The sequence below is a fragment of the Triplophysa dalaica genome, chromosome 15, assembly GCF_015846415.1.
Source record: "Triplophysa dalaica isolate WHDGS20190420 chromosome 15, ASM1584641v1, whole genome shotgun sequence".
Taxonomy (NCBI): Eukaryota; Metazoa; Chordata; class Actinopteri; order Cypriniformes; family Nemacheilidae; genus Triplophysa; species Triplophysa dalaica.
Genome location: NC_079556.1, coordinates 22831626 through 22858254, shown reverse-complemented (window position 1 = coordinate 22858254; position 26629 = coordinate 22831626). Strand labels below are relative to the sequence as shown.

General features: G+C 43.6%; 5 protein-coding genes across 11 annotated transcripts in view; 2 read left to right on the top strand and 3 right to left on the bottom strand.

Moving 5' to 3' along the window:
* Positions 1–377: 377 nt before the first annotated feature.
* LOC130436593 (ribosome quality control complex subunit NEMF-like) lies at positions 378–7312 on the bottom strand. The gene is made up of 32 exons (XM_056767384.1): positions 7128–7312; positions 6922–6990; positions 6744–6846; positions 6531–6656; positions 6296–6444; positions 6152–6219; positions 5972–6061; positions 5824–5897; positions 5674–5744; positions 5516–5591; positions 5178–5318; positions 4899–5107; positions 4639–4818; positions 4322–4385; positions 4153–4241; positions 3965–4068; positions 3818–3880; positions 3375–3487; positions 3054–3111; positions 2910–2968; positions 2699–2816; positions 2437–2623; positions 2298–2340; positions 2170–2219; positions 1952–2096; positions 1792–1869; positions 1548–1724; positions 1144–1176; positions 893–1005; positions 766–809; positions 607–686; positions 378–524 (listed from the first exon to the last, which is right to left on the bottom strand). Exons 1-32 carry the CDS (start codon positions 7184–7186, stop codon positions 435–437), a joined length of 3123 nt encoding a protein of 1040 aa, XP_056623362.1. The 5' UTR covers positions 7187–7312; the 3' UTR covers positions 378–434.
* Positions 7313–7322: 10 nt separating this feature from the next.
* LOC130436597 (MAPK/MAK/MRK overlapping kinase-like) lies at positions 7323–10617 on the top strand. Its single transcript, XM_056767389.1, has 12 exons — positions 7323–7571; positions 7915–8029; positions 8163–8252; positions 8336–8406; positions 8491–8569; positions 8649–8697; positions 8781–8959; positions 9034–9135; positions 9243–9416; positions 9503–9620; positions 10003–10194; positions 10298–10617. Exons 1-12 carry the CDS (start codon positions 7541–7543, stop codon positions 10367–10369), a joined length of 1272 nt encoding a protein of 423 aa, XP_056623367.1. The 5' UTR covers positions 7323–7540; the 3' UTR covers positions 10370–10617.
* A 147-nt stretch (positions 10618–10764) lies between these two features.
* Positions 10765–15681, bottom strand: wdr20a (WD repeat domain 20a). 2 transcript variants are annotated; one of them, XR_008909103.1, is made up of 4 exons: positions 15398–15681; positions 14803–14985; positions 12422–14393; positions 10765–12277 (listed from the first exon to the last, which is right to left on the bottom strand). XR_008909103.1 is itself a non-coding variant. In XM_056767387.1 (4 exons), the coding sequence occupies exons 1-4, from the start codon at positions 15653–15655 to the stop codon at positions 12224–12226; spliced, it is 1785 nt and encodes a 594-aa protein (XP_056623365.1). In that variant the 5' UTR covers positions 15656–15681; the 3' UTR covers positions 10765–12223. The 2 variants fall into 2 exon arrangements, 1 of the variants encoding a protein (XP_056623365.1); XM_056767387.1 differs by having other exon boundaries at positions 13104–14393.
* Positions 15682–15714: 33 nt separating this feature from the next.
* Positions 15715–21596, top strand: LOC130436601 (uncharacterized). 4 transcript variants are annotated; one of them, XM_056767395.1, is made up of 5 exons: positions 15715–16003; positions 16083–16157; positions 16224–16286; positions 20524–20842; positions 20963–21596. In XM_056767395.1, exons 1-5 carry the CDS (start codon positions 15941–15943, stop codon positions 21028–21030), a joined length of 588 nt encoding a protein of 195 aa, XP_056623373.1. In that variant the 5' UTR covers positions 15715–15940; the 3' UTR covers positions 21031–21596. The 4 variants fall into 4 exon arrangements, with proteins under 4 accessions (XP_056623373.1, XP_056623372.1, XP_056623371.1 ...); XM_056767394.1 differs by having other exon boundaries at positions 16086–16157; positions 20524–21596; XM_056767393.1 differs by having other exon boundaries at positions 20524–21596.
* A 1532-nt stretch (positions 21597–23128) lies between these two features.
* dync1h1 (dynein, cytoplasmic 1, heavy chain 1) overlaps positions 23129–26629 on the bottom strand; it is a 33548-nt gene continuing 30047 nt past the window's right edge. For all 3 annotated transcript variants that reach the window (XM_056768833.1, XM_056768834.1, XM_056768835.1), the window contains exons 66-78: positions 26482–26593; positions 26346–26406; positions 26147–26270; positions 25950–26063; positions 25600–25770; positions 25290–25507; positions 25101–25204; positions 24547–24755; positions 24315–24468; positions 24085–24227; positions 23833–24001; positions 23627–23751; positions 23129–23534 (exon numbers count right to left, since the gene is read on the bottom strand). In XM_056768833.1, the coding sequence (XP_056624811.1) occupies positions 23406–23534; positions 23627–23751; positions 23833–24001; positions 24085–24227; positions 24315–24468; positions 24547–24755; positions 25101–25204; positions 25290–25507; positions 25600–25770; positions 25950–26063; positions 26147–26270; positions 26346–26406; positions 26482–26593 (1833 nt within the window). In that variant the 3' untranslated portion in view covers positions 23129–23405. The remainder of the gene's footprint in view (positions 23535–23626; positions 23752–23832; positions 24002–24084; positions 24228–24314; positions 24469–24546; positions 24756–25100; positions 25205–25289; positions 25508–25599; positions 25771–25949; positions 26064–26146; positions 26271–26345; positions 26407–26481; positions 26594–26629) is intronic.

Sequence of the window (26629 nt, the reverse complement as noted above, 5' to 3'; positions counted from 1 at the left end):
CCTTAATCCTGTAAGATTTTGAGCTCATAATGATGATAACGACACTTCTTTATAGGGTTGATATGACACGGCTAAGGCGAATATTATGGTTTGTTTTAGATGTAATTCGATGCATATACAGGTTGAAAATCGCTGTATCTCCCACACACCGAACATGTTTGTATCTCCTCTTTGCTCCGCCTCTCTGAAACACTCATGGCTCTGAAAAGTGAGGTGTGCTCTGATTGGTCAGTTCACCCAATTTCACGTGTTTAATACATGCATGAGCAACTAATAACAAACCAAAGACACAGAAAACACGTGTTCACGCCATATGGCCCCTTTAAGAGAAGGTTTGTGAATCACATAATGTGATGAAAGTATTCACTAAGCATATGTTCTGTTATAAAACAATGTTTATTGTAAATATTTAGTCTTTCACAAGTCAGTTAAAATCATTTCTGGGATGTCCCTTTCTTTGCTGCCTGAAGGTTAGGAGCTGAAACTTTCACTTTTCCAGGAATATTTCTGGACAGATCCGTGTCCTGTGAAACAACGGTACATTTACACCACAAACTAACACGAGAAATTTCATCAGATGGACATTAAAAAAGAAGCTAAAAATACCTTGACGCTCCGAAACAAATCTTTCTCTCGTGTGCTGGTGTCTTTGCTTTTCATGAAGCTGGACACGGCGGTGCGGGCAGCTGCGATGTACACATCACATGTCTCATTACACAAGCATAACTCTCTCACACTGAAGTTAGACACATCAACTGTGCTTACCTTTCCCTTTTTTCTGACTTCCTGGGGTCAATTTCACTTTGTACCTGGAATGAAAACAATAAGACATGAACGTGTGTTTGTGCTCATCTGATCCCAAACAAACTGTAAAAAGATCTTGAAAACATACTTGTAATTGGAAAGCGCCATGTAGGGAGCACATACAGGCACTGCGAACATCAACACATCCTCTGGGTGCGGGAGACCGGTCAGCCAGTCCAGAATATTTTCTCCATCCTGATCCTGGTCATTAAATCACAGGATACTTGATTTATATCAACACAAATACAAACTCTTCTCTCACGGTATGGCATGGCGATTGTGTAAATGAACACTGATACAACAGCAGATGTGTGTCATCGTGGGGATGTCGTCATTCACCTCAGCTGCTGGATTCTCCACATCATCCGTCTCCTGCGACAGATCAACAGAAAGAGAGTTTTAGTGATAGATCAACAATCATCAGACATCTCCAAACACCTCCTGCAGAACTAGATTCTCTGCCAGAGATTATTACCACACAAGAGTAACAACAGAACTCAGAACATTCATTTATTAGGAAACGCATGTAGATGCTTGTTGATCATCAGATGTGATGTGTGTTAATGCTGCACATCTGCTGTTTCATTTCAACAAAAACCTTTCAGCAGGAACCTCTGATCATATCAAAGGGATTAGAATCAGTCTATTAGCACACGTGTGTGTGTGTCAGCGGCCGTGAGCAGTGACTACATTCACAAGCCACCACTGTGTCCAGTGTTAGTGTTTTACTGCATATCATGTACCGTCACCGGGATTTTCTCATCGTGGACTTCAGCCGGATCTTCTGCTGCTTCACTTCTCGTAATAATTTCAACTTTCGGTTTCACTGAAGCTTCGGGAGGACCTTTTCTCTGCGGCTCTTCCCTCACTTTCCCTTTCTTCTTCTTCTTGGCTTTCTCCTCTTTGGCGGTTCCTGCAGACTGATTTCATCAGGAGTGAATAAATGCTTCATCTGATAGAACCCAGTCAAAGAAGAACAGTACTGACCCCCAATAACTTCATCATCATCTCTCGATCCTCCTCGTCTTGGTCTTTATATTTGTCCTTCATCTTCTTCAGTTTGTTCTGAGAAACAAGAGTCATGACACGTGTTACTTTATTCACAGGTTACAGTGGAGCGTTACACACAGGTGGGGTGTTTACTGACCTTTTGACCTCTCTTTAGCGGCTGAACCGCTGCTCCGCTCTTACACGTCTGTGCGCAGGCAGCCGTGGGTTCACTTTCCTGTTGTTTTACATCGGTTTCCTCCAAATCTTCTGTACTCTCTGGTTTCTGCTTCTTCTTCATATCTCTAATGTCAATGATAGACGTTCAGTTAGTGTTGAACTTGTTTAAGTCTTTCCTGGAGGTTTGTTGCGTCTCACCTCCTCTGTTTGGCCGTCAAGTGTTTTTTGCAGCGTGTTTCTGTGTCCTCCTGTAAGAAAACACCTCACATTTAGTCGTCTGTCATAAATCAAAGCTGAAGGAAACCTTTTCATTGGGTGTAACAAACCTGATGTGGAACATCCTGCTTGAAAGCAGCACTTTGAAGATTCCTGCAGTGAGAGAGACGTACCGACTGAAATCAGCAAAAACACGGCCTCTGACCCCGGCACATACCCCACACTTAACCCAAACTCTTTCTGAATTACCTGTTGGGCTGCAGGTGTGACAGTGAGATGTTGGTGTCAGGAAACTGAATCTCCTCGATCTGATCCTCATCGCTTCTGTCCTCCGTTCCGCTGTGTGTTTCTTCATCTGCGGTTTTACTGTCGTCTCTCTGATGATCTTCATCCTCTGTGGCCATCCTGCCGACGGACTCCTCCTCTTCCTCGTCACCTGATGCATAACCAACATGTTAACAGCGTGTCTACACCGTATGCATCTAGTGTGGATAACAGTTTGTGTTCACACTTGATAGTTCATCTCCCAACTCAAGCAGATCTGCAGTGGACGTCACGTCGGGCTCGTCCTCCTCCAGAGCTCTCGTCTTCCTCTCTCCAAGATGTCTAAAAACACTCTCATCGTCCACCTAAATTCAGATCAAGAGATGTGTAGGCTTTGCCTAACCTGTTGTGTACATTCCACGCAAAACTATAAACTGTGATGTCAACAATGTATTTACCTTGAAAAGAAAGCCGAAACCCATGATCATATATGATGGGGGCAGAAAGTTCTTCTTCCCTGAGAAATGTAGAAGATATATACTTCTATAATGCACGTAGATGAAGGACATGAAACTGTATGTTGTAGAAGATGACAAACACACCTCTGATCATGAAGCTTCCAGTGGTCAGATATTCTCCCGTCGGCGCTGTCTTAGACACCTGTGGAGAAACAACACAAAGACGAGCGTCAGATCTCACTGGACACAAGACCATGATGGAGCCTTGACTGCAGTAATGACTGAAGTTCAGAAAAGTGCCTCTGCTTGTGTTTGTTCTACTGGATCCGATCTACTGTCAATCAAATGAGTTGAGATCATAGCTGCATTACATTCTCAAGACTAAACACAGACCCACGGGCGTCTGATCTGAGTGAAGGCACAGATGATGAAGTGACTATGGGTATTTCGATTCTACAAGCTCACCTGATGGTGATGGACCCACCACGCGCTGGTGATGACTTTAGCGTCCCAGGCTGCGCTGTAGCAAACAGCCATCGTACCCGCCTCAGTTAACGTCCGAGGAGGAACCGGCTCACCTGAGACATCAAGACATGTACATGAACAAAATGACACGCGCACATAGAGCGTCATCCAGAGCCCCAAACTCATACTGTATCTTCAGCTACTACAGCGGACAAACACCTCTTCACCGTGTCTCTCACAACAGAGGGAACATTCTGACTTTGTTAAGCTTTTAAATATTTTCTGTTTGGTCTCTAGCAAATGATGAAACTCTGTCTGGCACTCTTCATTTTATTGCCTTTGGGCTCTTCTGAGCGTCTGCTTAATACTTTGGAAGGTTTCAGTGTGTTTGGTGCTGTGTAAGGTGAAGTCGTGACAGGTGTATGATGGGAAATGTTCAGCACCAGACGGATTCTTGATCACACAACTCGTGGCTCCGTGCAGATCGGCGTGAACGTAAACGTCTCCTGAAGAAACACACAGTGAGCACACAGTGAAGAGACGAACACACAGTTTCAGTATCATCAGAGCAGATGAAGCTTCTGTCACACCTGATCTCAGATAACGTTTGACTATCATCTCATTCTGCTGCTGGTCTCGTCCGGCGATGATCAGAAAATTCTCTGTGCTGACGAACCACAAAAACTTCTCAAACCTGCCAACAAATGTGTGGAATCAGAAGAAGAACGAGCGCTTGCATGTACGATGTTGAGTGGACAGACAGTAACTTCACCATTACCAATAAACCTTCCTGGCTTTCTGAATGCTGGTGACGGTCTGCACTTCTTTAAGCGTTTGTTTGGTCTTTTTCTCAGCTGATTTGAACGCCTTCATGTCGAGACAAACACACAACGTTCAGTCAAACAGAAACCACTGGCGTTTCAAGCTTAAAACCTGAAGTCTGTCACCTTGTGAGCCGCCTCAACAGTCTTCTGCTCTTTCTTGGCCGCGCTTCTCTTGCTGTCGTAATATCTGGGGAGATGTTCACATGTCATCACAGGGCGGTCAAGGCATCCGTTCATTAGCATTATATTCAACCACCTGTTCATGTTTGCTTAAACCCCTCTAGAAAAAGATCAGTCTATACAGGAGTTTTCCATTCAAGAGGAGAGAAGTAGACATGCGTGTAGGGTGAGACGTAGGATTTTATGAAGTGAAAGATTGAGAAGGGATGACATGCTTAGAATCGGCCTGCACGTAACGTGTGTATGAGAAACAGACTCACTTCTTTGCATTGGCATAAGCCGAGAGATTTAGATCCACATCCACTAGAGCCGCTTTGCTCTTCTCCATCTTCCCTTTCTCTTTGTTTTTTTTCTTTTTTCCCTTCAGCGGCTCAGATCCCGTCGCAGGTGATGGCGCGTCCAAATCGTCTGCCTCTCCGTCAGAACCGGCATACGGATTCCTGGAAGTGAAATCAATATGGGTTTGAAGCGCTGGAATCTGCACGACATGCTTCCGTGGGTCAGAACGGGGTGGTCATACTTGAGCAGCATGGTGATGTGATTGCTGTGGAGTTTGAGGTGTTTAATGGCACAGGCCACAGGGTCACCGGCCAGCTGAGCTTCTTTAACAATCAGAGCGATTTCAGCCCAGTCCACCTGATTGGCCAGAGCGCTGCGTACCACCTGTAGAGCTCGATCCACCGTCTGAAGATTCATCTCCACCAACTCTCCCTTCAACCGCTCCACCTCCTACAACAGAACACATATAAAGACTAAAAGAAGAAGAAGATGAATGCTGAAGTGGGAAGATCTGACTGACCTGAGCCTGATGAAGAGCTTCTAGACGCTGCTCGTGATTTTGGCGGAAGTTCTCCAGCTTCTTCAGTGCTTGTTTCTCCTGCTGAAGAGCTTTCATGTCCAACTTCTGACCCTCCATCTTAGAGAAGAACTCGTCCACCGCCTGTTAACAAACACAGATTTCCCCGGACAGGGATTAGTTCAAATAAGGACTACGTCTTAGTTAAACTAGAATATTGAAGTAAATTTAAAACAATCGCACTGATCTATTTCACGATGGGATCAAACCTCCTCTAACATTTAAGTGAGTCTGGGACCTAAACCTGGATCCCCTGTACAGAAGAACTGAAGAGGACAAACCTTGTTAAAAGAGTCCAACTCAACGCAGGGATTTTTCTCATGCTGACAGAAGAGAAACGGATGAAATTCTTCATATCTGTTCAAGAAAAGAGAGTCGAGGTTTATTATGGAAGAGAACATGAATCCCTTCCATGAGAAACACAGAGACATGGTCATACGTGAGGAACTCCTCCTCTGGTTTTTCTGGACACAAACTTCGCTTCTTCTCACTTTTCTGGATGATGTAACCCTTGAAAGTAGACAAATAAAAACAATGAGCTTTGAGACAGGACAACGTATTCTTCACCGTTCCTTACGCACACCCCCACCTTTCCACTGAAGTTTGCTGTTTTTTCCATAAAATCTTCAGCCATCTGCAAAGCTTCCAGGATTTTGGGGCTTTCTGTAATTGACAACATCGTGTCTTTGAATTCTTTTTTGATAATAACACACTGTTAAACTCCAGATGATTTTTACCCCGAGTGACATCAAACTGGCCGTCGACTTTCATGAGACCCGGCAGCCCAACAGCCATGAGACTGTGTTCAATGAGCGTCCCGCCGTACGCTACACAAACACACAACATCTTCATATGATCACACTTCTGAGAAGGACCATAACAGATATGAACAATAGATAATACAGAGGAGAACTTACGCAAGTGAGGATTCAGAACTCTTTTCACTTGTTCTCCAGTCTGAGATTGAGATAAGATCTCAGCGAGTCTGGGACGAGAAATAACACCTTAAACATTCATACTGAGGGTAATAAACCCCCCCCACACACGAGTGATGCCTGTACCTCTCCAGACTGATGAGCGGCTCCGCCGGTCTGGCCTTCTCTACTGGATATCTCTCCCTCACTGCGATCTTCACATCTTCAGCCTCTGCCGTGCGGAACCGAAGAAGATTTAAAATGGTGAACTCGTGGTCTGTCAGAACAATGTTCCCCTGAGAACAAAAAAGGGATTGACTTTTCCGTTTCTAGACGTGTCCTCAAAAGAGACGAGCTGTAAATGTTGTGTTGAAGCTCTTACTCGATCATACAGCTCCAGGATCAGATGATACGCGGCCTCGTCTGATCCAAACTGAATGTCCACGATCCTGTCCACACCGAGCTGTTTGATGTGCACCAGCCGTCTGGACTTCAGATGCTTCCGACACTAAGAAAAAAATCACACCAAGCCTCAAACATCAAAAAAAGAAGAAGAATCCCAGAAGAATTGTGTCGATGTTTAGTGAAGTTTTACTTTCATGGCAAATCCAGATGGCATGATATTCTTAGGCCAGTCAAACTCAGTGCTGTGAAGGCGAATGCCAGACTCGATCAACAACACAGCTTTAGAGCCCGGCCTGAAACACACATGAAATCATCACACACAGGTCTGTGTGTGTGTGTGTGTGTGTGTGTGTGTGTGTGTCACTCACTTCTGCAGTTTGATCAGGTATGTTTTAGTGTCGATGTCATAGATGTTGTTGACTCTCATTCCGACACAACTGTACACAACACATTCATCATGAGCTCATTCACAACACAACCATATATGACTTAATGTATAAGTTTCTGTATTAATACAAGATGACAACAAAACCATCATGTCAAAGGTCGTTCGCGATCATAACAAAACTTTTACCTGACATTGATCTCTGCGATCACGGCCCGGATGTCCACCGTGTTGAATCTGCTCTTCATAGTTGATTATTATTATTACTGTTTATTAACTATTGAAATAATTTTCTGTTGAGCTCTGCATCTGACACACCACCCTGAGTGCGTGCTCACTATGCGCATGCGCGTCCGCTGGCGTACGGAAGCCCGTTTGTATTTTTACCGAAGCGGACGGAAAAATGGAATAAAAAGGCCAGACGATAAAAAAAAGCTCATCTTGACGACAAACCGTTACAGCCTGTAATAAAAAGAATAATAATAATCTGTCACATTTCTAAATGCGACGCAGTGATGCTACAGCGGGAAATGTGTGAAGATGACCTGATGAAACGTGATCAGTTTAAAAACACATGACCAGATGATCGACCGCAGCGCGCGATGGAGCGCACGAATCATCTGACGAGCAGAGGTTAGATTCATCCTTTAATGTTACTATTATTAATATGGGTTAGAAGGATGTGAGGGGTCGGGTGGATGTCGCCTCTGGAGGCAGGTCAGAGTTCAGCCGCACGCCGTTGCCATGGTGACCGCTGGCTCCATGACTCGTGCTGGAGTTCGCCGATCAATGTCATTTATTTAATGTCTCTTTCTGTTCAAACACGCAGTTTAACATTATTGATCGTAGAATTAAATCTATGTTTCTGTCATGTGACGTGATTGTTTGAAGAATGAACCGTGAGTCACGTTCATTGTCTTATTTTGTTGTCGTTGTTGTTGCTGTTTATTGTTTCTTTGTCGTTGGTTTGCTGCAGATTATAGAGTCATCAGAAAGATCGGAGAGGGAACTTTCTCTGAGGTCATGAAGGTTCAGAGTCTGAAGGACGGGAAATATTACGCCAGTAAAACCATGAAACAGCCCATAGACAGGTGTGACGTCATCAAACACTGAACCTGACCTTGTGCGGGTGTGCGCGCGCGTGCATCTGCACACGTCTTCATTGGTAACTACAGTAAACCATAATAATAACATGATATTAAATCTTATGAATTGTTATGTTAGTGTGGATCAGGCACACAGTCTGAGAGAAGTTCAGGCCATGAAGAGACTCGGTCCACATCTCAACATCCTTCAGCTTCATGAACTCATTTAGTGAGTAACTCTGTACAAACGTGACGACTGTATTATTGATGGAATGAAGATTTGACAGATGATCACAGTCACGTGTTTTACAGCGATCAAGACTCCGGAACTCTGTCATTGATATGTGAACTAATGGAAATGAACATGTATGAATTTATTAAAGGTATTGTGATTAACAGTCAAACATGCCATAACATAAGGTTGGATGTAAAGAACACCTAAATGATTCTCACATGTTCACCTGCAGGACGGCAGTACCCTTTAGCCGAGATGAAAGTCAAACATTACATGTATCAGTTGTGCAGATCTCTGGATCACATGCATAGGTGAGTCTAGCCAAAACTCGATACACACGTGTGACGTGACCACCACGCATGTGTTCATTTCTGTGCATCTGTTTTTTAGCCATGGAATATTTCACAGAGACGTGAAGCCAGAGAACATCTTGATCAAAGCAAGTACAACCTTCAATGAAAGTCACGCACGAAAGAACTCATGATGAGAAAAAAGATTGTCATTTGGAATATGTGTTTGTAGAATGATGTACTGAAGCTGGCAGACTTTGGCTCGTGCAGAAGCATCTACTCCAAACCTCCTCACACAGAATACATCTCCACCCGCTGGTACAGAGCGCCTGAATGTTTGCTGACGGATGGACATTACTCTGAGAAGATGGACATGTGGAGTACCGGATGCGTCTTCTTTGAAATCATCAGGCACGTGAGGACATTAAACGTGTTGTGTGTGTGTGTGTTTGTGTGATCTGATCCATCATGTCAATGTGTTACAGCTTGAGTCCTCTGTTTCCTGGACATAATGAGCTGGATCAGGTGAACAAAATCCATGATGTTCTGGGCACACCAGACGGCACACTACTGCAGAAGTTCAAACAGTGAGAAGAAAATCATTTCACTCTCTCACACATGCAGTGATGACATCATTGACCCTGAGGTCAACATCTGATGAACTCTAAGGCTCTTTTGGTTGTGTCTTTTAAAGGTCGCGTGCCATGCGCTTCGATTTTCCGCCTCGCAAAGGCTGCGGAATCGCTCAGCTTATTCCTCACTGTTCTAGAGCCAGTCTGTCTGTGCTGCACCTTATGTTGACCTATGACCCGGAGGAACGCATCAGCGCCCGCACAGCACTGCAGCACCCCTGCTTCAGAGAACTGCGGTAAGCTGCAGATAACAGACGAAACAAACACCACTTGAGTCGTCAGTTGAAGCATCGCAGCTCTGTGTTTCTCGTGACTCTTGTAGAGCGACAGAGAGAAAAGCTGCACGTCTGCGGAAGGTCATCGGAGCGGCGGAGGGAGAGTCCAGCAGGACGCCGGCATCGGATCAGCTGTGGCGAATGGCGCGGCAGGGCAGAAGACAGGTACCGCCTCGCTGAACGACAGGATCACACATTCCTAACTTTAGCAAACAAACAGAAACGTGTTTTTCTCTTCAAAGGGACAGTTCACTCAAAAATGGAAACCTGTCATCATTTACTCACCCTCAAGTTGTTCCATATCTGGATTCATTTCATTGTTCCAACAACTTGAGGGTGAGTAAATGATGACAGAATTTTCATATTTGGGTGTACTGTCCCGCCCTGCGATGGGTTGGCACTCCATCCAGGGTGTATCCTGCCTTGATGCCCGATGACTCCTGAGATAGGCGCAGGCTCCCCGTGACCCGAGGTAGTTCGGATAAGCGGTAGAAAATGGAATGGAATGGGGTGTACTGTCCCTTTAAACAAACCTTTTTCCCCGCAGCACTTCAGGCAGCCCGGCGACCCTTTAAATAGACGAAATGCCTCCCACTTTCCGTTGGAGCTCCCGAAACTCAACGTTGTGGTGCCGACTACAAAACTCCCCTATCCGGTGTCCACCTTCCCCGCTCTGACCATTTCACACCGCGGCTCTCTGCCCGCCATCGCCAAAAAGTGCCACTCGCGTCTGACCAAAGTAATCCTGAGAAATCTAGAGCAGCTTCACGATAATGTTTGCAGATGTGTTACGAGAACTGAATGAATGACAGCAGTGTTTCTTCTCTTCTCTGTCTGAAAAGCCCAAGGAAGAGACGCAGTGTTTCAAGAGCTTCTACATGCCACCGCTAGAACGCAGTCCAGACGGCTACTAGACTCTGATGCAAGAAACAGCGGACTTCTGTAAGGCCTTTCTGCCTTCTACAGCACGCTCGCATCACTTCAAGTGGTTTATGTCCGTTCACATAATTTCACGTGCTAACGTACACAGACACATATCGATCTCAAACTGATACAAGCCAAGAGTTACGTGGGGTTCCCATGCAAAGAGTTACACACGCAGACAAGTCTGTCCATTACCTCATCTCAGATTTTGGATTCTCATTAAATGGATGTAAAGCTACGGACATTCATTCTGCATTTAATTTCACTTTCACTGGAATTGAAAGGTGCCGAATGTTTCTGTCCGTCCTGCTGTTATTACACATTTCATTGTGCAAGAGATTCTGTGGATTCTTAGATGTTATGAGAACATGACATTTTTCCTCATCGGTGCTGTTGGGTATCCACTGTCAAAGCACTCAGATCATAGACCTAAGGTGGGGTTTGCATTACATTTGTTGTAAACGGCCATGTTTTAGCACTGAAGCAGTAAAATCCTATGAAACAGAAAGTGACTACAGTTTACTGATGCGCAGAGCTTTTAAAGACACTAACAGACCTGAATGATTGTTGCAATACAAATATTCTGTTGTCAAAAGAAACTGTAAAGCTCTGAATAAAACAGACACACGGCCCATCATCAAAAGAGCTTTTCCGAAAGGTTTCATGTTAAAATCATATGAAGGTGGCACAAGCAACACCAGTGTCACACTACAAGGACAACAAATCAGAAGACAAAACACACAACACCAAACACCCATGGAGGTTTTTTTTAATGAAGAACAAAATGTGAAATGTAAAATGTTAATCACAAAAATATGACTAGGTCCACATCATCTTTCCCAGTTAGTGTATATTTCATGAACAATGATTGCTAGTCACGTTATAATCTTTAAAAGATTCCTATTTTAAATCAAGTGGCTTACTTTCTAGTAGCTTTATCTCTTAGTACTACATAAAACGACTTGAAGCGAAACAAGAACTCTGGAACCTCTTTCCTAAGAGTTTTCTTCTTTAGCTAAACTTCCTGAGCTTCACACATTTTGTTAGCAGAATCTAAACATTTCATCTTTTTTATACTTAAAGCTGCTATATGAAAATACATTTGGATGAATTTTATACGAAGACAAAAAGAAAGGGGGAAAACAGCATATTTAAGATTGTTTTAATATATGTATCTCTGCCTTAGAAATAGCACTATTTTCTGAAATGAGGACAAAACTTTCACTAATGGTCATTTGCATTTTGCCCCATTCATCACAGATTTACAATATTATACATATAGTACAAAGCAGATTTTATCTGAAACAATATTAAAATAAATGCTCAATAGATACAAAGTTTGAATCCTAATTCTCCACCATATACCGGTCTGCGAGTCCTCGCACACAAAGGTAAAGCCATTCTCTTCTAATAATAAACTATTAAGTGCAAACTTGAAAAAACTGTGATTGCAGTATCCAGCTTTTCAGTTTTCTATTTCAAGACAGAGGATATTAAAGCCAAGAGCATCGTCAAGGCTTTCCCAAACATGTACTTCTTTTTTATAGTAGTTAGAAAACAAACAACCAAAATAAAATCAGTGCAAAGTTTTCAACGATGGGTTTTGAATCTATTCCGTATGAAACCTGATTAACAAGGAATTGGGATGGAAGCGATTCTTGGATTCATTACCTCTGGTTTTTCCACTCTTGATGAAGTCAAGCTTCAATACAGAAACATCATGTGAGTTTGAGAGTGAAAATAAAATCAGACCACACGGTACGGCCATTCCACCGATGCACAAACGTTCACGGGCCGGCAGAATGAACCGAGAGAAAAGAGCGGCGTGATGCGACTCTTAGCAGCTATACGACGGTTCCGCTGGGCGAGTTCGCTTGATTCTGCGATGTCAATAAACCCTGAAAAAAGACAATTTGTGGGTTGAGCAGTTCAAACATTACACATACAACAATTAAGAACTTAAGAAGATGACGTATAATACTCTGTATCATTAATAGAATAGATCACTCAAAAAAAAAAGGAAAACTGTCATATTTACTCACCCCGGTGATGTCACAAACAACACAAACACTGATCCTTTAAAATCAATCCAAATTAGAGTAGCTGAAGAAAGACTGCCGTGTGATTCTTTTTGTTTCACACATACATCATTCTTATAAACAACAAAACAGTTGTTGGATCCAAATATCAAGAGGATCCAATATAGTTCAGTAAATGAATTAAGGTTCATTTCAAGTTTCACCAGAAATTCTTACGGAGACGTTCTTCTTTTAACGATATTAGAAAGCATCAGCTGTATGCGAAGTGACCCCCATTTGGTTTTTGAGCCTTGTAAATGGGTACAGTTCTAGAATAAGTCACTGAGATCCTCCACACAAACAGATTTATTAGGTATCAGAATGTGAAAGGAAATTAAAATGCGTTTCGAATGTGCAGCCTTTAGGGGAACCGATGGTGCTTTTTCTCATATGTGATGCGTCACCATTGGCACATGATGCAACAGGACTGTCAACAGATTCAACTCACAGATCCAACACATCTCTGTGTCAAAATAAAACCATGATGGCAACATCTTTCACCTCCCGTAATGTGGTGGATTACTCTGTAAATATTCTTCTATGACATCATGTAATATCTTGGCTCTCTTCTTTGACCCCAAACAAAAAAATGAAACTTTTGGTGGTGATTTCAGACAAACGCATCAGACGGGAGAGCAGCACTTACCACTTTGCCAGGTCTCGCCCACGTGCAAATAAATCCCTCCTGACAAGCAGTGACAATACAGTCTTCTAGAAAGATCAGAACAGTCAGTCTCTCGTGTGCAATCTTTTTACAGATGAGAGGTTCGAGCAAGGGCACGTCCGTCATACGCGGGCAGAGCTGCGTGCCCAGTGTTTTGGCCGGGTCGGTTTTGGTTTTGGTGAGCAGGTTGAGTTTATCGCTGCTCTTGCTGCTGATGTGACCCATGCTGTGGTTCCGCTTGTGGTCTTTGTCCGTGTGCCGGTCTTTGCGATCGTGAAGCGAGAGTGTGGCAAACTTGCTGACACCCGTGGCGACAGGATTATCCGTCACGCCGCTCTTGCTGGCTCCGGCCGCCGAGTGCGGTAGGCTGTTGGAGCGCGGCAGCGGCGCGGGGAGGGAATCAGGCGCCACGCTGCCACCGGAGTTGGTGGCCGTGGTGGTGGCGGCGGAGGCAGCAATGACAACGGCAGCTCCGGTGCCGCCACCCGTGTTCATGACGTTGGTGTGCGTTCTGGTTCGGGACAGGGGCAGGTGAGGAAACAGAATGTCCTCCGTGAGGTCCCACAGGCAAAGCTGAGTGTCCTGCCCCACAGAGCCGAAGCGGTACGTCACGCTCACCGGCCGGCTGTCCGTGGAATTGCGCTTGGAGAGCCGTGACTGCGTGCTGTTAGCCCGGTCGCGACCGAAGTGGATTTGATCCTGAAAGTCCTCGTCACTGCCGCTGAACTCCATGGGGTCGCTCTCCTCAACGCTCGTGGTGTAGTGGTCAAACGCCACCACACTCACCCAAGACTTGTGTCCGTGTCCACGTGCTATAACCCTACAGTCCGTAAACGACCAGACGGTCACCAGATCGTCCTCGCCGCCTGCTACGATGTACTTCCCGTCTGGGCTCCAACACGCGCAGAGGAGACCCCCGAAGTAGCTCTTCATGGTCCCGTGCAATTCCACCGCGTCAAAGTTGAAGACCCGCAGGAAGCCGTCCTGGCTCACGCAGGCCAGGAACTTCCCGTCGGGTGAGAAGGCAAATTCGTTCAAGGCACCCTCCCCTACAGTCCACTTGAGGAGAGGGTTCCGCGTGGACTTGCTCTTGCACGTGTGGACGGCATAGTTCTCGCCCTGTTTGAGGATCTGGTAATGAGGAGCCGTGGTTCCACAGGTGTGCTCCACATTATACAAGTACATGTTTCCGCTGGAATGAGCGACGAGAAAAAGACTCTCGGACCCCGGCACCCACTTGACACAGGTTACTCGAGATTTGTCTATAAGTCTCTATGAGTGGAGGAGAAGAAGAAAATAAACAATTAAATGTGAAGATCATGTGAGGTACGGGAGGCTGTGCTCTAACCACTACAGCTGTGATTTATTCACAATAAAGCACAGCCTCCCGTACCTTATTGCTTTTATAACACAGTCACCACACAACACAAATAATTAAGCCTAAAAATATTTATATAAAATATTTATAGGACCTGATCGACTGTAAACAGCCACAGAATGGGTTAGTTTATGTTACTAAGGATACGTCACAGCTGTGTTTTACTGAGAATAGAGCGCAGCTATTGACCAATCAGAATCACCGTGCAAACTATGTTCTGACTGGGAGTTAGGGTAAATAACCATTCCGCCAGCGAGTGCATGACATGTCATCTAGTGAACGTCAGTGAAGGTGAGCACTTACTTCTTCATTAAAGAGTTTGCTGGTCTCTTTCTTGATGGGGTCGATGAGCTGGACCTGCCCAGCGGAGAAGCCCACGAGCAGGGAAACACTCTCCGCCGTGGCTGTGAGATGATTAAAATCATGACAGGTGGGTTGTGTTCCCTTGTAGATCCGCTTGTCTATCGGCTTGCTTAAGTCAGCAGCCTGTGGACAATAACAGCCAAATGTAACCCTGACAATAAAACACTCATGAACATCATATGACCACACACACACACACACACACACACACACACACACACACACACACACACACACACACAAGTTAGGATGGGTGCAGGTGTGTGTTGCTGAGGGCCTAACCTTCAGATGGTTATTATGACACACACACACATACTTGTTAAACACTTAATGAGTTTCATACTTTACAAACTGTATATGATTCTATCACATAAACCTAACCCATCATTAAGTCCACACAACGTATAGAAACGTGTAAGTTACACACACCGCACAGTTCAAACAGGTGACTTTAACGTGTGTGTGCGTGTGTGTCATTCACATGTAACGTAACGCGAAGCAATGTTATTTTAGACAGGACTAACGCAAGTCTCACCTTCCTGACGCCTTTATAGATGTAAAAGTAAAGCTCCCGGCCCACATTAAAGCAGATTCTGTCGCCGTTACCGGACTGATCGTTGACGTTGACGAACGACACTCGGACGGGGTTCGAGCCCTGAGAGTTAAAGGGCACGCGGTTCGGTCGACTGTACTCCGAGTGCGTGAGGAGTTTATACGCGCCTTCCCGCGTGCTAAATTGACTCTTGATCTCGTTCATCTCCTTCCCTCCTCCCTCCGCCGCCATCTTTGACATTTACGTTCATCCTTCCGCAGGCCCGGATCTGACGCGCCGCGCATGCGTAGAACGCGCTTGCGTTGCATTCTCCATCTCTCGAGCACACACTATAGTCACTTCATTCCAAACTTTTTTCTTGTGATTGTCGTTTTTAATAAGCTGATCTTTAACAATAGATTCAGACGCCAGTATCGCAAAGTGAAGTCTGTTTCTGTGCACGAGCAAAAATGAGACTTATAAGAGATTTAGGGGTTAGGTACAGATGTTTGTGTTGATCAGTGAGACTCTCTCACGTGATCTGAAATGGATGAATTGTTCGGTACAAACCATTCAGACGTTGTTGGCAGACTGGCGTTTAAATACATGGTAAGAGCCCGTGCGCGTGCTTCATGAGTTTCTGTGTTTATAGTAACACGTCAGAAGTCATGTTTTCATTCTCTGTCAGGAGATGTGTAAAGTAGACTCAAGTTCAGACTCTGAATCAGAGACAAACCCAAGATGGTCTGATCTCAGCAACAAGGTATTTCTCATGAAGATAACGCTCGTGCGAATCTGATCTCCTGGACTCATCGTGTGCTTTTATTAGGGCTTAGAGAATTGGGCCGCTTGTACGAAACTCCGGCGTTTGAGTGGACAAAACTACCAACAGGTAACATATGGGATGAATTCCGACTCAAAATGATTAAAAAATGCACGCACAGTCATGCGTGAACGTGATACACGTTACATTTGTATTTTACGATTCACAAACAAATACCTTAGATTTTAATAAACACGAAGCGATTTGTACAAATAGAGACAGATTTGTAATTGCAATTTTTTATTTTGTGTTCATGTTTATTGATTTTGCGCATACCAATGAGAAGTTGTGCATTTGTGTATCCTGCAACGCGCGTCCATTTATCCTGTTAGGTTCATTCGGATTTTGAGACTTTATTTACGCGGTTTTGCATTAGACAATCCACACACACGCAACTGCAGATCCATGCGCAACCGTGCAAAAAATAAGAACTGCCACTAGATGGCAGCCTTACGGAACCCATAGGTGCTGGTCCCATTAGAATATCATCAAAAAGTTGATGCATTTCACTATTTCCATTCAAAAAGTGAAGCTTGTAAATTATATTAATTCATTGCACGCAGACTGATATATTTCAAATGTTTATTTATTTAAATTGTGATAATTATAACTGTCAACTAATGAAAATCCCAAATTGATCAGGTGTTTTAATTTAAAAGTCAAAGCATTTTCTCATAAAGTTAGTAGATGCGGTTATTAAGGTTACAGTGCAGTAGATGAGTCAATGCAGTTATTGAAGTTATAGTGCAATACATGAGTAGATGCAGTTATACATTTACAGTGCAGTAGATGAGTTGATGCGGTTATTAAAGTTACAGTGCAGTAGATGAGTTGATGCGGTTATTAAAGTTACAGTGCAGTAGATGAGTTGATGCGGTTATTAAAGTTACAGTGCAGTAGATGAGTTGATGCAGTTATTAAAGTTACAGTGCAGTAGATGAGTTGATGCAGTTATTTAAGTTACAGTGCAGTAGATGAGTTGATGCGGTTATTAAAGTTACAGTGCAGTAGATGAGTTGATGCGGTTATTAAAGTTACAGTGCAGTAGATGAGTTGATGCGGTTATTAAAGTTACAGTGCAGTAGATGAGTTAATGCGGTTATTAAAGTTACAGTGCAGAAGATGAGTTGATGCGGTTATTAAAGTTACAGTGCAGTAGATGAGTTAATGCAGTTATTAAAGTTACAGTGCAGAAGATGAGTCAATGCAGTTATTGAAGTAACAGTGCAGTAGATGAGTTAATGCGGTTATTAAAGTTACAGTGCAGAAGATGAGTTGATGCGGTTATTAAAGTTACAGTGCAGTAGATGAGTTAATGCGGTTATTAAAGTTACAGTGCAGAAGATGAGTTGATGCGGTTATTAAAGTTACAGTGCAGTAGATGAGTTAATGCGGTTATTAAAGTTACAGTTCAGAAGATGAGTTGATGCGGTTATTAAAGTTACAGTGCAGTAGATGAGTTGATGCGGTTATTAAAGTTACAGTGCAGTAGATGAGTTGATGCGGTTATTAAAGTTACAGTGCAGTAGATGAGTCAATGCAGTCATTAAAGTTACAGTGCAGTAGATGAGTTGATGCGGTTATTAAAATTACAGTGCAGTAGATGAGTTGATGCGGTTATTAAAGTTACAGTGCAGTAGATGAGTTGATGCAGTTATTAAAGTTACAGTGCAGTAGATGAGTCAATGCAGTCATTAAAGTTACAGTGCAGTACATGAGTTGATGCAGTCATTAAAGTTACAGTGCAGTAGATGAGTCAATGCAGTCATTAAAGTTACAGTGCAGTAGATGAGTTGATGCAGTCATTAAAGTTACAGTGCAGTAGATGAGTTGATGCAGTTATTAAAGTTACAGTGCAGTAGATGAGTCAATGCAGTCATTAAAGTTACAGTGCAGTAGATGAGTTGATGCAGTCATTAAAGTTACAGTGCAGTAGATGAGTTGATGCGGTTATTAAAGTTACAGTGCAGTAGATGAGTTGATGCGGTTATTAAAGTTACAGTGCAGTAGATGAGTTGATGCGGTTATTAAAGTTACAGTGCAGTAGATGAGTCAATGCAGTCATTAAAGTTACAGTGCAGTAGATGAGTTGATGCGGTTATTAAAGTTACAGTGCAGTAGATGAGTTGATGCGGTTATTAAAGTTACAGTGCAGAAGATGAGTTAATGCAGTTATTGAAGTTACAGTGCAGTAGATGAGTTAATGCAGTTATTAAAGTTACAGTGCAGAAGATGAGTCAATGCAGTTATTGAAGTTACAGTGCAGTAGATGAGTTAATGCGGTTATTAAAGTTACAGTGCAGAAGATGAGTTGATGCGGTTATTAAAGTTACAGTGCAGAAGATGAGTTGATGCGGTTATTAAAGTTACAGTGCAGTAGATGAGTTGATGCGGTTATTAAAGTTACAGTGCAGTAGATGAGTTGATGCAGTTATTAAAGTTACAGTGCAGTAGATGAGTCAATGCAGTCATTAAAGTTACAGTGCAGTAGATGAGTTGATGCGGTTATTAAAGTTACAGTGCAGTAGATGAGTTGATGCAGTTATTAAAGTTACAGTGCAGTAGATGAGTCAATGCAGTCATTAAAGTTACAGTGCAGTACATGAGTTGATGCAGTCATTAAAGTTATAGTGCAGTAGATGAGTCAATGCAGTCATTAAAGTTACAGTGCAGTAGATGAGTTGATGCAGTTATTAAAGTTACAGTGCAGTAGATGAGTCAATGCAGTCATTAAAGTTACAGTGCAGTAGATGAGTCAATGCAGTCATTAAAGTTACAGTGCAGTAGATGAGTCAATGCAGTCATTAAAGTTACAGTGCAGTAGATGAGTCAATGCAGTCATTAAAGTTACAGTGCAGTAGATTTCTGTGCTGTGATGCTGACGGAAACCAGATTGATAATTGTCCAGATTGTCCAGAAGACAACCTTTTCAATGATCTTGCCTATGAAGGAAGATTTGTTGGTAGACAGTAAGTTTTTGTCTAGATTGCTCTTATTTTAGTAAAGGCTTGACAACTGCAGTTTTTAGGGACTCTGGGAAAGTTCCTGAGAGAAATAACGTATTTACTATTTTTAAAAGATCTGCTTCTAAAACAGTTAAACACTTTTTTGAAAAAGGATGCGGTGAGTGTGTCCAGGTTGCATGTCGAGGACTTAAGATGCGTTACTGTTTTCTCCAAAGTTCAGATAATGTTGCTAATTTCTTAGATTGTTGTAAAAAAGTCATACTGACCTGAGTGCCATGTAGGGCTTTGCTGAATGCCATTCTGAAATTATTTTTCTTCTCAAGGAAAAAAGTTGCAAACTTGTCATCCGAAAGCATTTAGAAGGGGACTTGACTTGAGGGTTTGTTAGTCTCTCTACAGTACCAAAAAGCCTATGACTGTTGTTGCAGTCAATAGAGATAAGTCTGTCTAGCTTTGCCTAATTCAATATTAAAGGCATGCAGGCTGTCTTTATAGATTTTATAGTGAACTTCAAGTTTTGTTTAGTAAACTTCAAGTTTTGTTTTTCGCAAAATATGTTCAGCATACGTTTTTTCAGTTTGGACGGTTATTTTATTTATTTTAGTCTATTCTAATTTCTTTCCGGAAAACCACCCCTAAAACTTTAATATTTTTGCCCTGATGTTGTGAAGAAGTCGTGACTGGACAACATAATGTTTCTAGTCACCTTTGTGTGCTGAGACAATCGCCTCACTTCAAATTGTTTAAATTATTTGAAATGTTTGAATTTTGTAGCGAAATTTGAAATAGTGAAATGCATCAACTTTTTGATGATATTCTAATGGGACCAGCACCTATGGTTTCCGTAAGCCTGTCATCTAGTGGCAGTTCTTATTTTTTGCACGGTTGCGCATAAATCTGCAGTTGCGTGTGTGTGGATTGTCCAATGCAAAACCGCATAATTAAAGTCTCAAAATCCGAATGAACCGAACAGGATAAATGGACGTGCGTTGCAGGATACACAAATGCACAACTTCTCATTGGTATGCGCAAAATCAATAAACATGAACACAAAATAAAACAACGCAATCACAAATCTGCCTCTATTTGTACAAATCGCCTCGTGTTTATTCAAATCTAAATTTCACAGAATCAAATCATAAGGCATTTGTTTGTGAATCGTAAAATACAAATGTAACGTTTATCACGTTTACGGATGACTGTGCGTGCATTTGTTAATCATTTTGAGTCGGAATTCATCCCATAGTAACATAACGTTAAAGGAAACAAACAAGAAACGAGCGATGAGCTGAGAATCATTTATCTGTAAATTGTTTTGTTTTTTTATGTTTCACTTTCAGTGTCTGGATCCGTATGATGGAAGTTCAGAGGACTCTTCGAATTCATGGAATAAAGGTCCGAAGCGACAAAGGCACAGCGGTTTAAGGGTGAAGGGCAGAGGCCGCAGATCGGCCATCAACGCGCTGTGTCCTCGCAGAGAACCAACCCAGAACGAGCTGACGGATGTTTGTCATCACGGTGACGTTCAGATGAGATCATCCAGTGACACTGAGCCCAGCTTCTGTTCTCCCTGCAGGCCTGTGACTCGTTTGAAAGTGGACCTGTCTGACTCTGGATTCAACACCAGATCCTCCCTCAACTCACCCGCACTGCCGTCAGGTACAGACACTGTCGAGAGATCCTCCGAAAGGGTCCAGTTAGGATCATCTGCATCCAGGTCTCCAGACTGCTCCTCTTTCCACGCTGCATTTTCCAAACGAAAGTTCTTCCCTCCATCAGGTGACACGGACGAGGGGATGCAGCGCAAACGGCCGTGCATCAGTGACATGGAGGTCGAGAGGGAGTGACCACAGAGACTCAACACAAACTCTGGGCTGGGAAATCCTATGATGCAATAACTCCCACACTTTGTCTGAAAGCTTAATCAAAAAGAAGGACTGAAAAACATGGTATGAGACGGTATATTTTGGGTTCTCTGACATCATGTTTTTAACCCATTTGACGGAACAGAGTTTGAGGAATGTTGAGGCTGCTGTTTTCCTCACACACAACAACAGTAAATGATCAGACAAACATTGTGTTCCACAGAAGAAAGTCTTGTGAAATTAAAACTGTCCCCCAATGACAAAACACTACCACAGTACCAGCAGACTTAAGATAGCTCTTTCCAAAATATTCAAGAGATCGGTGCAACAAGCAATTTAAATTTGTCTCAAGGATGTCGTCACAGACAACAGGTTCTTGTAAATTTGCATTTCACGGGAAAATGATAGGATGGAAAAGTGTTCTAAAGGATGATATCTATTTATTGTGTTTATTATTTGACTGTGTGTGCTTCAGTAATGGACATGAAACTGAAAAACATTTGTTTGTCACAGGGTTGTACTGTAAATAAAGCTAACACGTTCATGCATCTTTCCACAGAGTCCATTTATTTCAAGCTTGAGACATCAAGCAAACATGTAACCTGTGATGAGGTTGACATTTGATTTTATGAAACACCTCGAGCATCTGCTGCTTATAAATGTGCTGAAAGAGAAGATGCTTTACAAGTGATACACACACACAAACACATTTTTGTCAGATACGCAGACCTTTTTACACCTTTATACAAAACAAAAATAAGGGAACAGTTCATCCTCACAGTCGGTTAACCTTCAGGAATATCCATCAACACAACAAGGAACCATAAGTGATTGTGAAACATTTTCACTTGTTTTGGTGCAAACAGACCTGTACACTGGCGAGGGTGGTCTGGAGAGGAACATTGTCGGAGGGTCTCTGTGTGGGGATGATCCTCAGATCTTATGCTGGTGCATGATAATGGCCGTCCTCATGTGATCAGAGTCTGCAGGCCGTTTCTGAATGATGATGGTATTGTTGACACTGACTGGCCATCACGTTCCACAGACATAACTCCAGTTGAGAACCTCTGTGTTCTCCTGACAGTCAGATGACTGTCAAGACCTGACTGATAAGTTCTGACTCTAACTCAGTTCTGTATACTGTGTCAGGTTATATGAGACCAGTCTTCTTTTTTGATTCCACTTATGCTTTTGTTGTACTTATGCTGTCCCAATTGCTTCCATTGTTTACCCCTCCTGTAAGACGCTTTGGGTAATAGCGTCTGCTAAATGACTAAATGTAAATCTCATGTATCCAAAGCTGTCAAGAAGCACCCTAACTGTCCAGGAGCTCACTTATGGTCTGATCCAGGAAATCTCCCAGAACACCATGCGCCATCTCATCAGGAGTATGCCCAGACAGGGCCACACACACATCACTGACTTACGTTGTGATTTTACTATAATTCCTGACCTGAATGTGTTTATTTTATTCTCACAACATTATTCAGTTACATTTTAGGCATTTGGTAGACGCTTTTATCCAAAGCAATTTACATTGCATTATCCTATACATTTATAAATAGGTACGTGCAATCCCCTGTGATCGAACCCACAACCTTATATTGATAAGGCAATGTTCTTACAACTGAGCCACAGGAAAGCATAGTTATTTATAGTACATAAGTGAAGAGTTTCAACCTGCTAATTTTTTCCGTCGAGATCTGATGCGGTGTGATTTAGGTGTTCCCTTCATTTTTTTGAGCTGTTTTTGAACTTTTTATAGAATAAGCCAACTCATTGTAATGATTAAAATGTAAATAGCGAAGAAATGATAATGAAGGTTTGAGGCATACTGGAGCTCCTCAGTAACTGAAGAGAACATGAATGTATTGTAGTCCCTGTAGCTCAGTCAGCAGAGGTCAAGGGTTCAATCTCGGGGAACACGCATACAGATACAGTCACGTATAGACTAACATGCTCTGTAAGTCGCTTTGGAAAGCGTGTACCAAATGTAATAATCTATAGGGTGTGTGAGGTGCAACTTATAAACACCATTAATAGACGGATGAACAAACAGACACAGATGTTGTACACATGATCAGACATAACATGAACTTTATTGAAAACCACCTTCTCTGCTCAACTTTCATTTTCCATCTAAAACCTCACCAACTAAAACAACCTGCTTCCGAAATCCATCATCCAACCTGCTTCTGACATTCTAACCTCATTCCAAGAAAAACATTATATATTACATGCCAGTGACATAAACGTTGAACTACATTTAGTGATTTGCTAATCAGATAATTAGGAGTGATTCGTTAGGATAAAGCGATATGAATTTGAATCATTATTGGTTAATCTTCTTTTGTCATCTACTCTGTACAGAGGATGGCGACTCCGCGCTCATAGAAGTGATGTGGGTCTTCCTTAGTGGCGATGTCAAAATCGACAGTGAATATGAGATCAGCACGGGTGAAGTTCAGATACACTGGCAGAGTGACCTTGAGAGAGAGAGAGAGAGGAGACAAAAGAGAGTTAGTTGACAAACCTAAGAGAAAAAGTCCTACAAGCAGCATGATCGTATCATACGGACCATGTTCCTCTTCTCAGTGTTGCTCTGCTTCATCCAGCACAGCTGCGTCAGAGGCAATTCAGTGGAGATGGCCGTGGAGAGTGAGAGCTTGTTGTTTCCACACGTGGCTCCCTGAAGCTTCAGACCTGTGTACAGCAAAAGACACTGTGAATCACAACAGAAACTCAACGTCTCTCCTTCACACGAGTGTTCTTCACAGAACTCACCCTTGATGCCGAAGCTGCAGGCGTCCAGTGCAGCTCCCTGGGCGGATGTGACGTTCACTTCCAGATAAAGTTCCTCCAGAGACCAGCTGTTGGCCTGAGCCACGTACTGACGCGTGGCTGTGATGTAAGCCTCGGGCACAAACAGTCGACCAAGATTGACGTGGATGTTCTGCAGAAGATCAAGAAGGCATTAAAACTTCTTCTAAGCGCATTGACACGTGTGTGTTTGGTCAGTGAGTGCAAAGGGAAAACCTTGAGCTCTTTAGCACCCCCGCTGGCAGCTCCCTGCGAGATCTGCTGAAGCTGTTTGATTCTCTCGCTGAAGTCTGCGATCCACTGGATGACAGTCATGGACACAGGAACGGTGTATCTGCACCAGCTGCGAGGTATAATGCCTGTTTCACAACAAAAGACACTGATAATCTAACCTCTCAACATTTATTTGCTTTGCATTTGAAGAACATGAGCAGTGATGTGCTAACCTTTGACAAGGTCATTGATGAGCGTGCGCAGGTCGTTGGTCTGCTTTTTCTTGCCTTCGCAGACCTGCACCACATCCGTGAGGTCCTGACGGACGTCCTGCAGCATACGACCGCCCATCTTCACCTCCCGCTCGAAGAACCGGAACAGAGGATCCTACAAAACACAACCGCTCTAAACCCTAGAATCAACCGCCTTCAAACGCTAGGCCACGGGATGGGTGTGCGAACGTACCTTGATGTTCTCCACGGTGCGTTTTAGCGAACTGACAGACTCTGGGATGAGATGAAGAAAGTTGGAGGCCGTGGTGTGAAGAATTCGCATCCAGGCGGGCTGCGTGTCAGACGAAGTGGTCGTGCGCTGCTTCTTCTCCGTTTCGTAGGCAAGATCGTCCTCATCCTCCAACACCTGCATTTTCAACAACTTTCCCATCATGTCAGTGCCTGAGGGAAGGGAGGGGCATCGTGAAGGAGAAAGTGAAAAAGGTGATCAAGCAAACCGCTGGACAAACTTGCATGTGCTTCAAAAAGTTGAAGTGGGGTTCATGAGGAGACGCCATGAGATCAGACAGCATGAAACTGAACGGTGACGGACGGCATCAGAAAGAGCTGGACATAACAGTGACGTGACCGCAATCAAACACAAATGAAGCACCAGGAACGCAAGTAAAACACAAACAGAGATGTGAAAGTTCCTGGGTGCAGTAAGACTTGTGTACCAATCAGTAACACAAAGCAGATGGTGATCAATGACGTCTCCCCAGCGTGTCAGTTGTGTGACGCTCATACCCTGAGTGGTGAGCAGGACTTTCTCTGCGTTGCTTGGCAACCCCAGCCAAGACGGAGTCTGCGTGTCAGGTAACATCTCCACCCAGTGAATGAACTCCTCACGCCTGCAGGACACAAAGAACAAGAGGTCACCAGGGCTTCAGGGCCACTCAAACACGGCCGACACAAACAGCATCTTCTCTGACTGACCTGATGCCGTCGGGCATTTTGATGTCATTGTGTCCGTCCACTTTGAGAGCCAGTTTGAATTCGCTGTCAAAGCTGCTGGTGGTGAACAGACGGTCAAGGAAGGTGATGAGCAGTCTCTGATCAAACTCATTATCGATGCGGCCGCCATAGATGGATTGAGCCATCAGGGTCTTCAGCGCTGCCCATGGAATCTTATCGGGCGAGATGTTCTGACGACCCTGCGGAGAACACGGTGACGTTCAGTTCCTCGACTCACATCAAATAAAAGCGACATTCACCTACATCAATGGAAATAAAAGTGCATTCTGACTTTCGCAGTGTCGTCTAACCACGTATCCACAGTGTCACAGGCAGAGCGCAGATCAGACTCTCCAAACTCATATTTCTTCGACCAGCCGAGCGGTGCGTAACGCAGACGTTCCTGAATGACTGCGTGGAACCAGGCCAAGAGGAAGTACAAGCGAGCACGTTCATTTGGAGACTGTGACAGAAAGCAGACAGGTGAGTCGTGAGGAAACAGAGCCTGTGCTTTAGTGTGAATATCTTAAATAAACCACATTAGCAAACCTTTTCACAGTTTCAGAACAACAATGCTAAAGCAGGTTCAACAGTGAACCTCATAAACGCAGGTCTGCTTCCGTCACTAACACTGTTGCTTACCTTACACATGCGTGCAACTGGAATACTGCTGAACGTGCGCAGCATGTTGGCCTTCACGCCAGGAGGAGGCTCGAAAACAAAGATGCGTCCTGCACGCAACAGGTTCACAGGGACCTGAGGGAGTCGCGTACATGCGTCAGTCTACATGACATTAAACAACAAAGCAGAGAACAGATGTGACAGAGCAAAGGTCTGACCTTGGGGTTGATCTCCATGGTCAGGAAAAGACGGAAACTGGCGTGCGGCTGCATGGAGTGAAGTTTCTTCTCCAGCTGCATGAGCCAACCAGGCGCCAAATGAACGTTCTCCAGCATCACCCACCTTCAACAAAACAGCATTATCATCAACAATCGTCATCCTCATCGCCCTCGAGTGTGAAAGGTCAGTGGTTCTCACCTGCCAGACTTCACCGCTGTGTTGATATCTCTGTCAGCTTTATTGAAGCCTTCAGCAGAACCTTAAGACGAGAGGAAGTGTTCATTGGCACGTGCTCTGGCTGTTGGATGACTGAGGATATGTTGAAGGTTCTTACCAATAGAAATGGAGGTGATGTGTTTGCTCTGCTCAGCCGCTAGATCCCGAACCAATCCACTGGCATCGTAACCCGGCACCGAACACATCAGCACCGGAATCCCCGGCTTCACCTGTAGACAAAAGCATGTAAATTACTGGTTCAATGA

What these genes read in the sequence shown, in the direction of transcription:
- LOC130436601 (XM_056767393.1), top strand. Translation starts at nt 15,941, where the DNA reads ATGGATGAATTGTTCGGTACAAACCATTCAGACGTTGTTGGCAGACTG. An exon ending in GACTGGCGTTTAAATACATG is followed by an intron (nt 16,004 to 16,082) that starts GTAAGAGCCCGT and finishes ATTCTCTGTCAG; the next exon opens with GAGATGTGTAAAGTAGACTC. An exon ending in GTGGACAAAACTACCAACAG is followed by an intron (nt 16,287 to 20,523) that starts GTAACATATGGG and finishes TTTCACTTTCAG; the next exon opens with TGTCTGGATCCGTATGATGG.
- wdr20a (XM_056767387.1), bottom strand. Translation starts at nt 15,655, where the DNA reads ATGTCAAAGATGGCGGCGGAGGGAGGAGGGAAGGAGATGAACGAGATC. An exon ending in TCTATAAAGGCGTCAGGAAG is followed by an intron (nt 14,986 to 15,397) that starts GTGAGACTTGCG and finishes TATTGTCCACAG; the next exon opens with GCTGCTGACTTAAGCAAGCC. An exon ending in GCAAACTCTTTAATGAAGAA is followed by an intron (nt 14,394 to 14,802) that starts GTAAGTGCTCAC and finishes CTCCACTCATAG; the next exon opens with AGACTTATAGACAAATCTCG.
- LOC130436593 (XM_056767384.1), bottom strand. Translation starts at nt 7,186, where the DNA reads ATGAAGAGCAGATTCAACACGGTGGACATCCGGGCCGTGATCGCAGAG. An exon ending in AGTTGGACTCTTTTAACAAG is followed by an intron (nt 5,319 to 5,515) that starts GTTTGTCCTCTT and finishes GTTTGTTAACAG; the next exon opens with GCGGTGGACGAGTTCTTCTC. An exon ending in TGATGATGAAGTTATTGGGG is followed by an intron (nt 1,725 to 1,791) that starts GTCAGTACTGTT and finishes TGATGAAATCAG; the next exon opens with TCTGCAGGAACCGCCAAAGA.
- LOC130436597 (XM_056767389.1), top strand. Translation starts at nt 7,541, where the DNA reads ATGGAGCGCACGAATCATCTGACGAGCAGAG. An exon ending in CAGCTTCATGAACTCATTTA is followed by an intron (nt 8,253 to 8,335) that starts GTGAGTAACTCT and finishes CGTGTTTTACAG; the next exon opens with CGATCAAGACTCCGGAACTC. An exon ending in GTCTTCTTTGAAATCATCAG is followed by an intron (nt 8,960 to 9,033) that starts GCACGTGAGGAC and finishes AATGTGTTACAG; the next exon opens with CTTGAGTCCTCTGTTTCCTG.